The following is a 14,724-nucleotide window of genomic DNA, read 5'->3' as shown; positions in this document are numbered from 1 at the left end:
AGCTTTCGATTACACTGAGGAGAGGTCTAAGCTGTTGAATTCAAATGCAGATAACAGACAAAGCCAGTTAACACCCACTCTGTCTCATTTATTAGAGACATCTGCATGGGTTGGTTTGTTCCTACCCTTGCTTTCCACTGCCCGATGTGCAAGAGTTGTGTATCCACATAAAGATGTGTGGCAGCTTCTGTGAAAACCTTGTTTCATCATTTCCACCCAAACGTTACTGCGTGTCGTCAGACATGTTTTCGATGAGCAGTCATTGAATAACATACCAGGACCTGCCAGTTAATAATCAACGAAGGATGATAATGAATGATTGCCCAGAATACAAGACATGTGAGATGGTTTGGGGGGAAAAGCAGCATCATGAATCCAGCCACTGGACCTTATACCTTGATTAAAAATGACATTACTATGTAATGTATGTTTTGCTACTATGTGTTAGCAAAAGGTGTGAATTTCCTAAGTGAAAGATATTTTCAGTGAACTCTGGACCCTCTGAATGCACTGCTTACAGATAATTAAAATGTCAACACTCCACTGCTACTCTACCTCACCTAGAGACCAACACAAGGGGACAGCATTTAGCTGTGGACTGTGTGCTACGTACCATGGCCACCTCTTTCAGTTTTGCTTTTCATAAAAATGTCGCTCTAGGCATCACCTGTTGCGTCATTGTAGATAAAAAGGCTTCTAAGTGACAAACAGGTAGTGGTTGATTTCCAAAGTAGCGTGTAAACAGCGTGTCTTGACAGGACAACCCTGCTTTATCAATGGAAAATGTTGGTTTCATATATGGAAGTGTGAACAATTTGTACTATAATAATGAATACTCTCATCCCACATATATTCTCTGTAAGTCATGTCTAGACCAAAGTGTAATGACTAGAGAAAAACCAACATCATGAATCCCAACCACACAGCTTCACCTCCTTTGCTACTACTGTTTCACACTTTACAGGTCTGCCAGCGCTGGAAGATAATGACTCACACATGCATCAAGAAGCACAAATAGAGAGAGAATGTACAAAACGTCTGAGCCAAGGCCACCCATGATTTGACAGATAATATGTTTACTTATGCATTCAGACTATATATAGCCAGACCCCAAACTGTAATTAGTCTCAACTCAGAGTGTTTTAGAGATTTGAACAAAACTTGTAGTGCATGCCTGATGGAAAATTAATTTGAGGTTCACTTAACCTATATACACCCACCGATATACACACACGCACACACAGTCCTGCTACAGTACATTTTCACCCGCCATTGCTCTCCGGGTCTGGGGTTGGAAAGTGAGTCAGGCAATCTGCAGCTGACACCCCTCCCTCCCCCAGCGGTCCCCACCACCACTTCCTCTTCAGTTTACAAATATACAACACCGTGGGTGTTTTCAAGAGCAGCTTCTTCGAACAGATACAGCTAAAGGGAAAGCGTAACAGTGAATGCATGAGAGACACCAAAGAGAAAGAAAAAGTTTGCTGTTTGTGCATGCATGCCAGCGTGCTTGTCGCCATGGTGATGAATTGAAAATGATCATCTATAGCATTACATGATGTGTGGAATTACATGATGTGTGGAATACACATATTGTCTTTGTATATATATATGTATATATTTGTCATAAAAGTTTTTACAGCATGAACACATTCTGGTTGAAGATGGTTGACATATTTTATTGTTCTGGGTCACTGTGGTATTAAAACAATACCCCCTCCATAGTGCCATGTGGTTGGACTGGGTGGGTGTTTTTTTTTTTTTTTTTGCAACTGTGACCACTTAGCAAAGGCCTGGGCACAGCCTCACCTGACGCAGCAGGAAGTGCATGCCGGAGCTCACTTAAACGATATGACGGCCTGAGGAAAGGCTTTCGAAAACCAACAAACAAAACTGTTAAATGATGATTTCTTTATTTCATTATTTTGTATACATTATTGCACATAAATAGAGCAGAATCAAAAAGCAGTTGTATCATTCATTCTACCTCTGGAGGAATAAATAAATACTGTGCAAAGTGAGTCACAGCATGAATGAAAAGAAATGTGTGGGGTTACAGTTTGTATGTTTTCAATTTTAGCATGAACATGACACATACGTCTATACTATACTAAGTTTTTTTAATTAATCATTTTGACAACATTCAGAAGATTAAGTAAGTATACAAGTAAGCATAGAAAAAAGCACATGATGTGAAAATGAGCTTTGTTACACTGTCAAACATAATTCTAAAATTGTTTCACACCCCAATAAGACTTGACCTCATAAAGCTCCGATACACAAAGAGGTTTTCACACCTGCCTCTCTTTCCGGTTACTGACCTGGTTTTTCATTGCAAAGAGAATCATTAATCCTCGAGAAGATTCTATGCTTCTCTTACTACAAACGTTCAGATTCATGGTAAAATATCAATGTGATATTTATATCATATATGCACCAAAGATGTTCTCAAAGGATTTGTGTCGCACAATTTTTGATGCATTGCTCACTTGCACAAAGAGGGCATCATCTTTGTGGAGGAGAAACACTCCACCCAGGTAACTGTTGGATTGTATGTTGCTGGACCTCTGTGAGTATTTCCTGGATGCCAGGAGGGGAATACTTTTGCCATACCGTTTAGTGTTCTTATTAACAGTGTGGTGAAATACTTTGGCATCTAAGAAGGAAACCTTGGAATAGACATAGTAATGACCCTCCTGCTGAATGACAAGACTTCTGTCTTTGTAGTCCATTTCATAGAGGAGAGGGTCTGCAATCATGCTCCATGCCATGATTTCCTTTTCATGAACTACATCTAGTCCATCTGGGGAAAAAACAGCAACAATGTGAAGTCAGAGGGTTTAATGATGAATAAATTATAAAGATTCTCAAATCACATGATGCACATTGACAACTATGCCTTCATTTCACTAGTAAAAGCTACAACAATAAATGTGATTTATTTTCTGCCTAAATTGAACACTATGGTAACGGAAGGGATATCACCACTGGTCTTACCTGTCAGTTGTGCAACCGGTTTGGAAGGAAGAACAGAAAGACCAGGCCTTTTAGTGAGAGAAGTAACATCTTCTCCTGTGTGAGAACCAGACATAATATCTTTGATGTGGTTTAAGTAACTGGGGATATTTATCAATTGATTAAAAAATACTGAGACATACCTGCAATGAGCTTAGAGGACAATCCTGTGGCGGCCTGCAATGGAAATAAAAATGGTTTACCTCTCAGTTGAATGTGTATATTTGTTGATGCAATCACCATTGGTGGATATGTGACCAAGTTGTGAAAATAAGATGTAAAAAACTACGATCTCGCTAATGTAAGCATATTTTTTCAAAATTCTCCACATCATAGAATCTGCAAGACCCCTGTCTGTTTTTCTATAACGTTATCTGTTAGAACAAAGTAGGACAGGTCTGTCTTTCTGGTAAAGAACACAAGGTAGATCACAATCATGGTACAGGAAATAGACCACTTCCTTTTCTCCGCCATACCTTGTTTGTACAATATGAATGTACAACTGTTTGCCTCACAGTGTCAAACCAAGAAAGCCATGTCCCCCTCCCCCCACCCAACCCATGACTGCTGCCCTCACACGGAGGATCAGACGAGGACAGGAAACTGAGTCACAGCGATACAGTGAAAGCACTGACCATCCAACATCATGGGACATCAAGTTTGCATGCTTCTGCCCCCCTGGGACGTCAATGGAGTTCTCCGTAAATGGGCCGGACATTAATGTACTTCTCCATCTCTATTCCGCTCTCTTTCCCATAATAGTGAAATTATTTCACCGTCAGCAGTTTTTGGAGACAAACAATCATTCATATGAAAGCATTAGATGTCACAACAGTCCTTTACGGTTTTCGGATGCATTCACTTCACTAAACTCAACAAGATCCCCGCACATAACTATTGTGTAAAGACAAGTGTTGGGCATGCTTTTGTCTCCCAATATGCTAATGACATTCTTTTTTAATTACTCCATAACTCCATCATGTCACTATGGGAAAATCAGTGATCAACAATTGATTCCTGGACAGTAGAAGTTTCCACTCTGGTTGTGCAAGTATGAAGGCAAAGCCTCCATAATATTTCATGATGTTGTTTTATTTTTGTTGTAGTTTTATTATTTTTAATAGTATCAATATGTATTCAATTCACTTCAAGTTGTTGTATTTGTGCATAAAATATCAAAGTATATATACGTAAGACTTAAGTGCTTAAAAAATTTTACATGTTGCTGAGAAAACCAAAAGAATTCCTATTATGGATACTTACAACTGGTGTTTAAAGGAAAATTAAAGATGTCATTGACAAAAACACAACACAAGAGTTTTGGGTTGAGAGTGACAGAAAACAACTATCTCAAGTAATAGAATTCTGTTGATAAATAAGAAAAGAAAACTAAAAGTGAGAATAAGATGTTAAATCTGAATGAGCTCTCATGACGAAAGTGAGATTCAAAAGGAAATTTAATGAAACAAAAAAGAAGCAAAGTGACTCTCAGTTCTCAAGAAACCACAGGATGAAAAAAGGCATTGTAGGCAGGTGCAGACTCAGAGATTGGGTTGTTACTCACAGATTCAGGTTTGTAGAGATGGTAGATGAAGCAGGCTTCTACGGCCATGCCACACAAGGCCACGCTCACCAGCAGGAACAGCAGGGTCTCAGCCGTCTTGGCATGCCGTCTTCCCTGGCTCAGCCTGGGTGGTACTGGAGGCCGGGTGGCATGGCTGTCCACCACATACACAGAGGGATATCCACCCTCAGCCATACCTACAATGCTCTCTCTGTACCTGAAAAACGATTCAGTGTGGAAATGTCCTCCAGAAGTTGTTGGAGGGTGTTGCTTCAAATGGGCCACGGAGACAAACAGAGACTTGAGAAACAGAGACGTATGAAAAGTAGCAAAATGGGTGGGCTCACTTGTGGTTGGTTCAAGTGGAGATGGCTCACGAGTAGTCAGATAAAGAACAGACTCAAACATAGAAATCTCAAGATGTATCACCAAAGCACCTTTTGCACGCAGTAACTGCAAACATTAAAATGAAACTTTAGTTGTCTAGTTTAATTAATTTTTCCAAAGCAGCTGCAGAACCTGACAATCAGATCAGATACGAAGCCTCAAGGTAGAAGGCGACAATCACTAAGTGGGAGACCAAGTATAATGCATTTTCACCTCCCTTTCACACCCTCCTACTTCACTGTAACAGCAATGTTGAAATATCTCCATTTACACTTCCTCTCTCTCACATACACTCTCTCTGCGTCTTGTCTCAAAGTCTGACAGCAACTTTGTCGCAGGGGATAGAGCAGAGTTTTGAGGCATAAGCCTCAAATATACTGAAGCCACCAGACTCAGCCGGGGTGGGGAGAGGTGAAGCGGCAGGTTAAGACCAAGCTTACATGTGAGAGCTTACATGTCAAAATACTGCAGACTTTAGTTATGTAATAATGTATGGCCTTTGTTAATATAATTTCTCACATAGACTCTGTAGTTGACAGGTAGTTGACAGGAAAAGGTCCATCCTCTAAACTTGGGTGACCTATAGTAAAGTTATGACTGCATGATTGTAGAGAGGGACCAGTGAGGGGGCTGGAAGGCCAAATAAAATTTAAAACCTGATATGCAGCAAGCTGGTGCACTGAGGAGGACTGCTGCTCTGTTCTGGACTTCTGACCGTCTAGTAGATTCTTCATGCAAAGATAAACCAAGTATCACAGTACTTTTAATCCATGTTACTGATACTACTCCAACATGTCATACAAATAAGATTTTCTTTCAAAGATATTTTCCCAACAGGTATGCATGCCTTTTTACATCATATATTTTTGAAGAGCATATAAAATCAAAATGTGGCAAAAAACAAAACAAAACAAAAGCCCTTCGCTCACTGGATTAAAAAAAAACATTGACATATACAAAACATAACAAAAATAAAAATAAAAAATTAACTCAATAAATAACAGAGCCATTTCAACCCTTATAAGGTTAAGTTATGCCTTGCAAGGTATATCATTACATTTGTATTTGAACATGACCCAATACTTAATTCATGAGAAGATTCCCATCATCGCTGTATCTTAAATTAGGCTCTGAGGTTTCCATAGGACCAGATGTGAGCCCATTATTCATTGATGATGTTAAACCTCTATCCCTGCAGTTTTTTGTCAAGATTTTTTCCAACAAACATTTGCAAAATAAATAAAGCTATGTATTTGCAAGTATTAAAGAAAAGGGTTTCCTTGAAATGTTATACTTTGCTGTGATTTCCTCAAAGCTTATGAATGTATCATCTCTATATAACAATAACACAAAATTCAGGCCCATTCTTTGCCCACAAGTGAAAGCCCACATCAGATCTCCCCGGTTTGAATGAAACATTGCCCCAAAATGGACTAAAACAAGATCATGTGTTGCCTATATTCATGTATTTATTTACACCATACCTTTATCATGTTAAGCACAATAGGGTTGATTGTGTTGATTTTAACACTGATTTGATAACAGGTTCATAATGTGATGCGACAAGTTAATGAGAGACAATTTTTGATGATTTTGAGGCATTGATTTCATATCCAGATATTTTCCCCAAACACCTCTTTTGAGTGATCTGCTATTGAATGATCACTTTTTGTTTAAAAAACAAGATAACATATGCCATGACAACCATTGCATGATCAGAGATGACTGTACTATCATATTGACAATCTTCAATTTTTGAAAGACCAAGAAATCATCTATTCTAGACAGCAGAATAGCAAACTCTCTAGCTAATGGGTTTAGATGCAGTTCTTTAATAAAATGCTGTAATACTTTTCTAGTCCTCATATGAGTATTATCCATTCCAGAAGACCTATCTATCTGTGGATCCAAATCTCCTGCCGTGATACATTTCCCTGACAGTGTGGAGATCTTTAAAAAGACATTGTATTAAAAGCTTGCATAATATTAGGTCGATATATTAATTTGATCTGATCACTTAATGAGGGTATTGATACCCTAATGAGTACATAATCAAGGTATCAAGTTAATTATTTCATTGCAGTGTTGGTTGACACCAACCACCCTAAAATACATAACGTTAATCTCTACAATCAAATATCTCTCTGATCTTGTTGTATATGTTTATGAGCTACTTGCTAATAGTTGCATGATCTGTATCTGCATGTCATTTGCTTTTAAAAACAATATGATAATGTGGTTGTAAACATACCATACCCTAATAGAAGACTACATCATGAACCTCACACTTTTACAGAATAAGGAATTAAAGTATCAGGAGTTTATGGTAACACTTTATAATAAGGGTACATAATACATGCTTTAGTAATGCAAAACTAATGCATGGTTCATGGGGATTTAAAGTGTGCAGTAAGGCAGAATGTATTCCTGTTACTCACCATTAAGAAATGATCAAGTCAGTGATGATCAAGTGAGTTTACCTTTTCAGTTATTGCTTAAGTCTGTCACGTAGTCAAGTGACTACAGTGGACAGCTATCCATTTTCTTGTATATGCATGGGTTTTTGATGGTATAGTTGCACATCAGCCACCACAGTGGACGCTAGTGCGTCATTAATGTTGCACCTTGTCACTCCTCAGTTTTGCATGTAGCTGCAGTCCAGACTGCAGAGCGCTGTTGGTCGACACAGATGGTGACTCCACTCATTCAGCTGGACTCAACTCAGTCAAGGGATCAGTTACTGTCAGGCTATTTTCCAACCGTATTATGAGAGTAAGCAATTAGATATATAGCAAAACCGCTTTCTTTTGGATGTGAAACATAGAACAAAGTTGCTCCAAGTTGGTGGAAGTGGCATGAATGGACTGTGCACTGCAGGGGGAGGATGATGAATGTGTCTCCAGAGCTGTGTTTGCTGGCATGTTTAATTCTGACTGTAGGTTTGACTTTGGGTTTGGGGCCAAACCAAAATATGGCATTTACATTTCTGTTACCTGCTGCCACCACGCAGTGTTTTTACCAAACCGCCGCAAAGAATGACAGCATGGAAGTTGAATACCAGGTAAATATAAACTTCTCTCTATCTCTCTCTTGTCTATCTGGTACAGCGGCTGTGTAATGTTGTATTTAATGTTTTGGATAGCTTTATTCAAGTTTGTGGATAATGTCTAACTGAAAAACACGTGAAGAAAGGCTTTGGACTTTGGTCTTGCATGTAGAGAGATAAGAAAAACATTTCTGTTGTTGTTGAAGACACCTGTCCTGAGATAGGGCAAAGAGGTAGAAATACTAAAAATGATACACAAACTGCAAAAACACATTGCAAGAGTACTTAACATGCATCCTGCACAAACATGCCTTTACATGACATTGTAAATACATCCAAAATAGCCACCATAATTAATTTCAAAGTTAATTTCAGTTTTTAACTTTTTCAAACATAGCACAAAAAATAGCAAGCTTCAAATAAAAAAGTTCTCTTACAATGTGTTATTGACCTCAATTATTTTATGGCCATGACCTTTGCGTGGCTTTATCACACCATAGTCATCGTACTGCACCCACTGGCAGCCTGTGTGAGTCACAGTCTTGGCTGCCCCCCTGTGACACATCTCAGTGCTTTCTGAGCATGGAATCAGAGAAGAGCCATCGACAATGGAACAGTTGACACGTGATGTTCCCAGGGCTGCAGCGTGGATGTGGAGGTCTTATTCATATATCCGCTGCCTTTTCCCAAACCTTCACTTCACTTAATGTGAAACTGTGGAACTTTTCTTTATTGCAGCCAAGAAAAAGACAGGAGGATACAAGAGGATCAGGTATACATAAACAGACTGTGAGTCATTTGTGAAGTTTATCAAAGGAGGAGAGATTATTGTACTGAGGTTGAAGCTTGATGTGAACAAACCTATTATGGTTTTCCTTATTTTCTGTCATATAAAATGTGACAATGATGGGGTATTCATATTAAACATTGCCAAAGTTTCAAATAATGAGGTAAACGTCTATAAAAGTAATTCATGTGAGCAAAAACCGTCAGCTCTGAATGCTATGTTTCCAATGTTTTTTTCTAATTTTGTGCCTTCATGTTTTTGGAGGTTGTTCAGTTTGTCTCACAGAAAGTTCTTTTACGGTTGTGAAGGAAAGTTGGTTATTTTCTTTGAAAGAGCATGATAGGTCCCCTTTAAGTATTCTAAATATATAATGTGTATCTAGATGCCTCATTGGATGGGGGTATGGGGGGAGGTTTCAAGGATCAGGTTTACTGGATTTATGAAATGCTGACAATCATACATGGATTCCATTATCTTAACAACTTGATAACAGAATGCCTTCAAAAAGTGGAGAGGGCTATGCACACTACGTCAAATTTATGTCCACAGTTTCACCAACAACTAGTTAGTATAGTTTCATGTTGTACAATGGGTGTTGGATTCCAGGTATTTCCTGCAGTTTGATACATTATTATAAATACATTTTGAATACAGCATTGGAAGCACTACACAGGGAAGAGCACTGCACAATGTGGAGAGGGGGGTAAAGCCACTGGCAGGGAGCTTTAGGCCTGCAATGCTTTTTTGAGCAATGTTTGTATAGGTTTTTTTTTTCAGTTTTGATGAGTGAATTAGGATGTTTCATTCACAAATAGGTATGAATCATCCTAAACAAGAACAGGATCTTGAGCCATGACCCTATGGAAATTACAGAAACATGTGAGTGTATGAAGATTCCAGTGAAGGTTATGTAACGGACCCCTTGTGTTGCTGATTCATCAGGAATCAAATAAAATAAGTATGCTACATATTAGTGGGCCCCGTAAAAAAGTAGACAGTTATTAATTAAAATCATTGTGGAGGGGTGTTCAGCCCATATCAACTACAACTACATAGGCTAATGTGAAATCCAGAAATGAGAAAAGGAATCATGTTTTCTAGTAGGCCTACATTACATGCATGTGTTTGAAACTTAAATGATCCCATGATGTGAAGTTTGCAAAAGTTACTCAATTATTCACATATTACACTGAATCCCTATCAGGACTGTTGAACTATGTATGTCATTGAGCTCTTCTTTTACTCGAGGGCAAAGAGAAGAGAGTAGAGGGTGGCGAATTTCCCTATGCAGATACCCAAACTGTCCAATTATTATCAATGTGGCATGATATGTGAGCTAGGTTGTCGCTCAGTGTGCTATCAGGGCTTTAATTTGAATTTCAGACAGCCGCCTGCATGTCTGGAGTGGAAACGTGAACATAACAGTGGAAATGTGAATTAATTCTGGTATCTGGATATCCTGCATTTCTGACCTCATTCCCTCTGTTTCTTTTGCAGGTGATAGCTGGGTCAGGTCTGGATGTTGGCTTTGCCCTCATCTCACCCAGCGGATACCGGCTGGTTTCTGACTTTAGGAGATCTGATGGCATTCACATGTAGGTCACCGAAATGCTTTTCAACAATTACTTGCTTTTGATGTGATGTTCAATTCCTGTGATACGAGTTAATTCCCCAAATAACCAAAGGGACTTGATTTCAGATCTGCACTTCCTCTCTCTTTATATAGAACTACACTGTACTGTATACATTTTCTAAAAACAAAGTGATTACACTACAGTTTTGTTGTGGTATTGAGTTTCGATCATGATATTGTCGAGAGCATTTTTTTCCTGTAGGGTGGACCCCACAGAGGAAGGAGACTACCGGTTGTGCTTCGACAACAGTTTCAGTAAATTTTCAAAGAAGATGGTGTTCTTTGAGGTAATTATTAATAGCCAGAGCAGTGCAGGCGGAGACCGAGATGAGTGGGCAGACGTGGCCACGCCAGAGAGCATGATGGAGTACAAACTGGAGGACATCAGGGTGAGAGGGAAAAACAAAGAGCCATTACATCTGCTGCAGCTATGATTCCCCTTCAGACAACACTTAAGAATTATCTGATGTCATTCTTTTTGATGTCTACTCATCACAGTATTGACTTTCATCTCCTCCTGTCTGCTGTTCTTTTCTTCCTCTTTCAGGCGAGGATGGACTCTGTGTACAGGCACCTGGAGAGGAGCCGTCAGGCCCAGACTGGGCTACGGGCCTTTGAGGCGAGGGACCGCTACCTACTGGAGGACAACCTGTGGCGGGTGTCCTTCTGGTCCTGCCTCAACCTGCTTGTCATGCTCACCGTGGCTGTCACTCAAATCTACTCCCTGCGACGCCTCTTTGATGACACCAAGCGGGTCCACACATAGTCACAACCAAACTGTTTCATTAACCTCCAGCCAAGACAGTGTAGAACCTGCATGTGCTTACACTTGAAAGTTTGACCCAGAACCATTAACTGACATGTGCCTTGTGAGCTTTAAGAGAATTTTCAAGGGATGCTTCTCATTAAACTGATTCATCATGCACTGGGAACTTTTTTTAGGTGCTTGCACACACCGAGACACATACCATCTATACATATATAAATAAATACACACACACAGCACTGCTATTTATAAACAATGTCATGAGCTAGAAAACACACAGCCGTTGTCACTGGAATGTTTTATTGAATTTCACACCAACATTTATGACTCTAGGCTATGTTTTATCAAAACAAGCCTTAGGCTGTTAAAAAAAACCACATCTAAAATCTTTACTGTGATAAAGACATGAATTCACACAGTCATAAAAGCAATCTCCCTGATCCATTTCTCCATCTGGAGGTTAAATATGCAAAAAACAGTGAAGTCATGCAGATGACAAGTTAGTTTTGGCTGAAACATTAATTTCCATGCCTTTATCTGGATGATTTGTTTCATGCAATTACACTTGCGAAGTGAAGACATACATAATGCAGTAGGCCAAAGCTGTTGTGCATTTCAATCTTTACCACCGTATTTTCTCACTATGTTGAAACTTCCTGCTCAACATTTTCTGCCTGTAAAACATATTCAGTGGTCATGGTGCACCACTTGACAGCAATTTCTTTCTTTGTCATCACAGAAAAGAGACATGCTACACTAATGAAAAACATTCTCATGTTGAAGTGTCTTTATGACATGGCACTGCATCATAATTAATCGTACTGCATCTCAAATTATTTGTTCAAATAAATAATTGAAGTCTTCTGGGAGATTGTGTATAAATTCTGAAACAGAAAATATCAGCATTAGATTTATGTGCTCAATTAGATTTCACACTATGAGAAAAATGGTTCTGACCCTCTGTGGAAATACTAAAATATCTATTTAGTGCTCAGAACTATTTTAGATAACATTCACTGCAGAGGAAATAACTTAGTTTGATGCCTCAATAACTAATGAGCTTCTATGTTTTACTGACAGCATCAGATTACTTATGTAGGTCTTCTAAAGCATTGTTGGAGTGTTTCTTTTACAGTGAACTGAAGATATGTAGTTCTTCTGTAGTCCTGCTGTTGTCATGAAGTCATTTCATGTCCACTTCAGGCTGGTCAAGGTCACCACTGGTTTCGACGGGGAGCTGGGCGCCTGTTCAGGAAGAATCAAGCAACATTAATCTCTTAACCTTGTGACATGCACTTACTTAAGTAATGCTACAGGATCCAGTCATCAGGAACAGCGAGGGCATTTGTAATGAGGCAATCTCCGTTAGCTTAGAGGGATCATCCTCCCCACTCACATTGGAGGATATGATTAATAACATCAACCTGGATTTATTAATTAATGCTGAATTGAAAAGAATTGTTTTACAAGATGTTTGGAAACATCTGAACAGGGGCTTTCTATACTTTCAGGGTAAACCCTATAAAAATATTCCCAGCCCCATGGAAGTCATCATGCTTTATTGTCTTACAACATTGAATTAAAGTATATGTTTTATTGTGACATTAAAAGGGTATTTCCCTGTTGATTAGTGTAAAAAGTCACATTAAATATTCATTGACTCAATGCTGTGACAAAAAACATTGACTTACAAGGGGGTGAATTCTTTTTATAGGCAGTGTAAGTCGATTCATAAACAAAAGCAACAGAAGGCTACTATTACTATGACAAGGTATTGTTTGATTTGTTCATCACTTTACATTTGGTGAAAATGCATGTGCTGACAGTAAAGAACAGTGACCATTGCCTCTCTAAAGCAGGCAGCCTGCCAGCAGAGGGTTGCCATAGGAACATTTGCAGGCTTATGTCAGTCTGCATTGGTTTAGATAAACAGAGGGAGGCAAGTGAGGAGAGGAGCACCAGGAAGAGCACTACATTATCTGAGAGAGAGGGAGACAAGAGAAAGTAGATCACACAGGACACAAGGAGACACCAACCACCAGAGCCAGTCCCTTTATTGTACACAACACCTCTTTATTTACTCTCCATTCTAAAAGTTCATTTTGTTTATTCAAATCAATTAATTGCTACAGAGGCACTTGACAAGGGTTTGCAAAACAAAAAGAAAAGAGATTTTTGCAGGTTGGTTTCCAACCCTTTCCACCAGATTCAGGCAGGGGAGGGAAAGAGGAAGGAAGCAGGGTATATCCATTATGGAGAAAGGCAGTATTGCCACAACCTAATGTACTACAGGGCAATTACAGTCTGGGATTCTCACGGGCAGGCTGAAGTGACAGGCACAAGGGAATTTCAACAAACTTTGGCCAATAAGAAGTTTTATCACACGAACTACTAACGTTTGTGTACCAGGGGTTTGTGGAGGATCTAATGTGAAGGGTTTAAATCTAAAGATTCAGGGCTGTTTTATAAGCTTCATACTGGCACTGTCACTGAAAGCCAGACCTGTAGAGAAATACAAGGGAAGAAAAAGCACACTCTGTCTCTAGGGTCTGTTGTTTGGAACAGTTTTGAATTTACAGTTTCTTTGTCATGTCAGGTTGTCTAATTAAGTTTCTATCCTCTGTGGTGAGAACAGAGAAACGTTTAGACAGCTTCTCTAGACAGGGTGTGCCTTCATAAACCACAAATCCCACCACCTGCTCACCACCACTACTGATCAAACCAAAAACAGAAAACATCCTAGTAGCCCAATATCACTCCCCGCTTGAACGGTTTCCCCCTAAACGCCTAAACATGAAAAACTTGAAATGGTCAAATACCCTCAAAGAGCAATCAAAAGATATCCTTTATCAAATGTCCGCCCCAAGTGCCCTCCCAACATACAACACGTTTAAACAGCTAATCCCTGCAGCAGTACCCCAAATAACAGTCCAGGAGAAGCTGGGGAGCAGAGTTGTACAGAGCTGATGCGATTGCAACCAAAAACATCAAAAGAAATGACAAATGCCCAGGTTATAAATAATGCATTAGGAGATGACCAATCTCTTTTTCCCCTACATCCAAGGATAATTTATGAAATGACAGTGTTAGTGCTTCCTTTAATATGACAACTACAGTTGCATTTTAACTTGATGGGCTTCAATTATAATCAATAGCATGTTTGTCATCAACCCTGTGCTTAAATGAGATATAAGTGCTAACTCCCCAGTATAGGCCAGCTATATACAATGATATTTTTAATGCATGGAAGCAGAACTGATAGCAGTAATAAATGTCCTTTACACCTAAGCCCAGAAAGAGATGTGCCAACTCCTAAATGCTTAATACCATCTTTATACTCTAAATCACAGATACGTCCTCGTCTACACACCTCACCGCTTCAGTTTTATCCTCTCTGAGAGGAAACTGTACTGTGAGCTCTGCTCTATACGACTCAGCTAATCCAGGAATGAACAAAGTCTGAAGGCTGAAGGTCTCACTGGGGTTCAACTGAGACTAAAGGGATTAAAATTCAAGGCTTTAACAA

General features: G+C 39.3%; 2 protein-coding genes across 2 annotated transcripts; one reads left to right on the top strand and one right to left on the bottom strand.

Moving 5' to 3' along the window:
- Nucleotides 1-1,682: 1,682 nt before the first annotated feature.
- Nucleotides 1,683-4,789, bottom strand: tnfsf14 (TNF superfamily member 14). The gene is made up of 4 exons (XM_070923775.1): nt 4,580-4,789; nt 3,159-3,192; nt 2,998-3,072; nt 1,683-2,803 (listed from the first exon to the last, which is right to left on the bottom strand). Exons 1-4 carry the CDS (start codon nt 4,772-4,774, stop codon nt 2,421-2,423), a joined length of 687 nt encoding a protein of 228 aa, XP_070779876.1. The 5' UTR covers nt 4,775-4,789; the 3' UTR covers nt 1,683-2,420.
- Nucleotides 4,790-7,802: 3,013 nt separating this feature from the next.
- tmed1a (transmembrane p24 trafficking protein 1a) lies at nt 7,803-11,198 on the top strand. The gene is made up of 4 exons (XM_070923718.1): nt 7,803-8,027; nt 10,297-10,394; nt 10,635-10,821; nt 10,980-11,198. The coding sequence occupies exons 1-4, from the start codon at nt 7,851-7,853 to the stop codon at nt 11,196-11,198; spliced, it is 681 nt and encodes a 226-aa protein (XP_070779819.1). The 5' UTR covers nt 7,803-7,850.
- Nucleotides 11,199-14,724: the final 3,526 nt, after the last annotated feature.

The sequence above is a fragment of the Enoplosus armatus genome, chromosome 17, assembly GCF_043641665.1.
Source record: "Enoplosus armatus isolate fEnoArm2 chromosome 17, fEnoArm2.hap1, whole genome shotgun sequence".
Taxonomy (NCBI): Eukaryota; Metazoa; Chordata; class Actinopteri; order Centrarchiformes; family Enoplosidae; genus Enoplosus; species Enoplosus armatus.
Note: the sequence above shows the minus strand (reverse complement) of the source record. Positions and strands in the feature narration are given on the sequence as shown.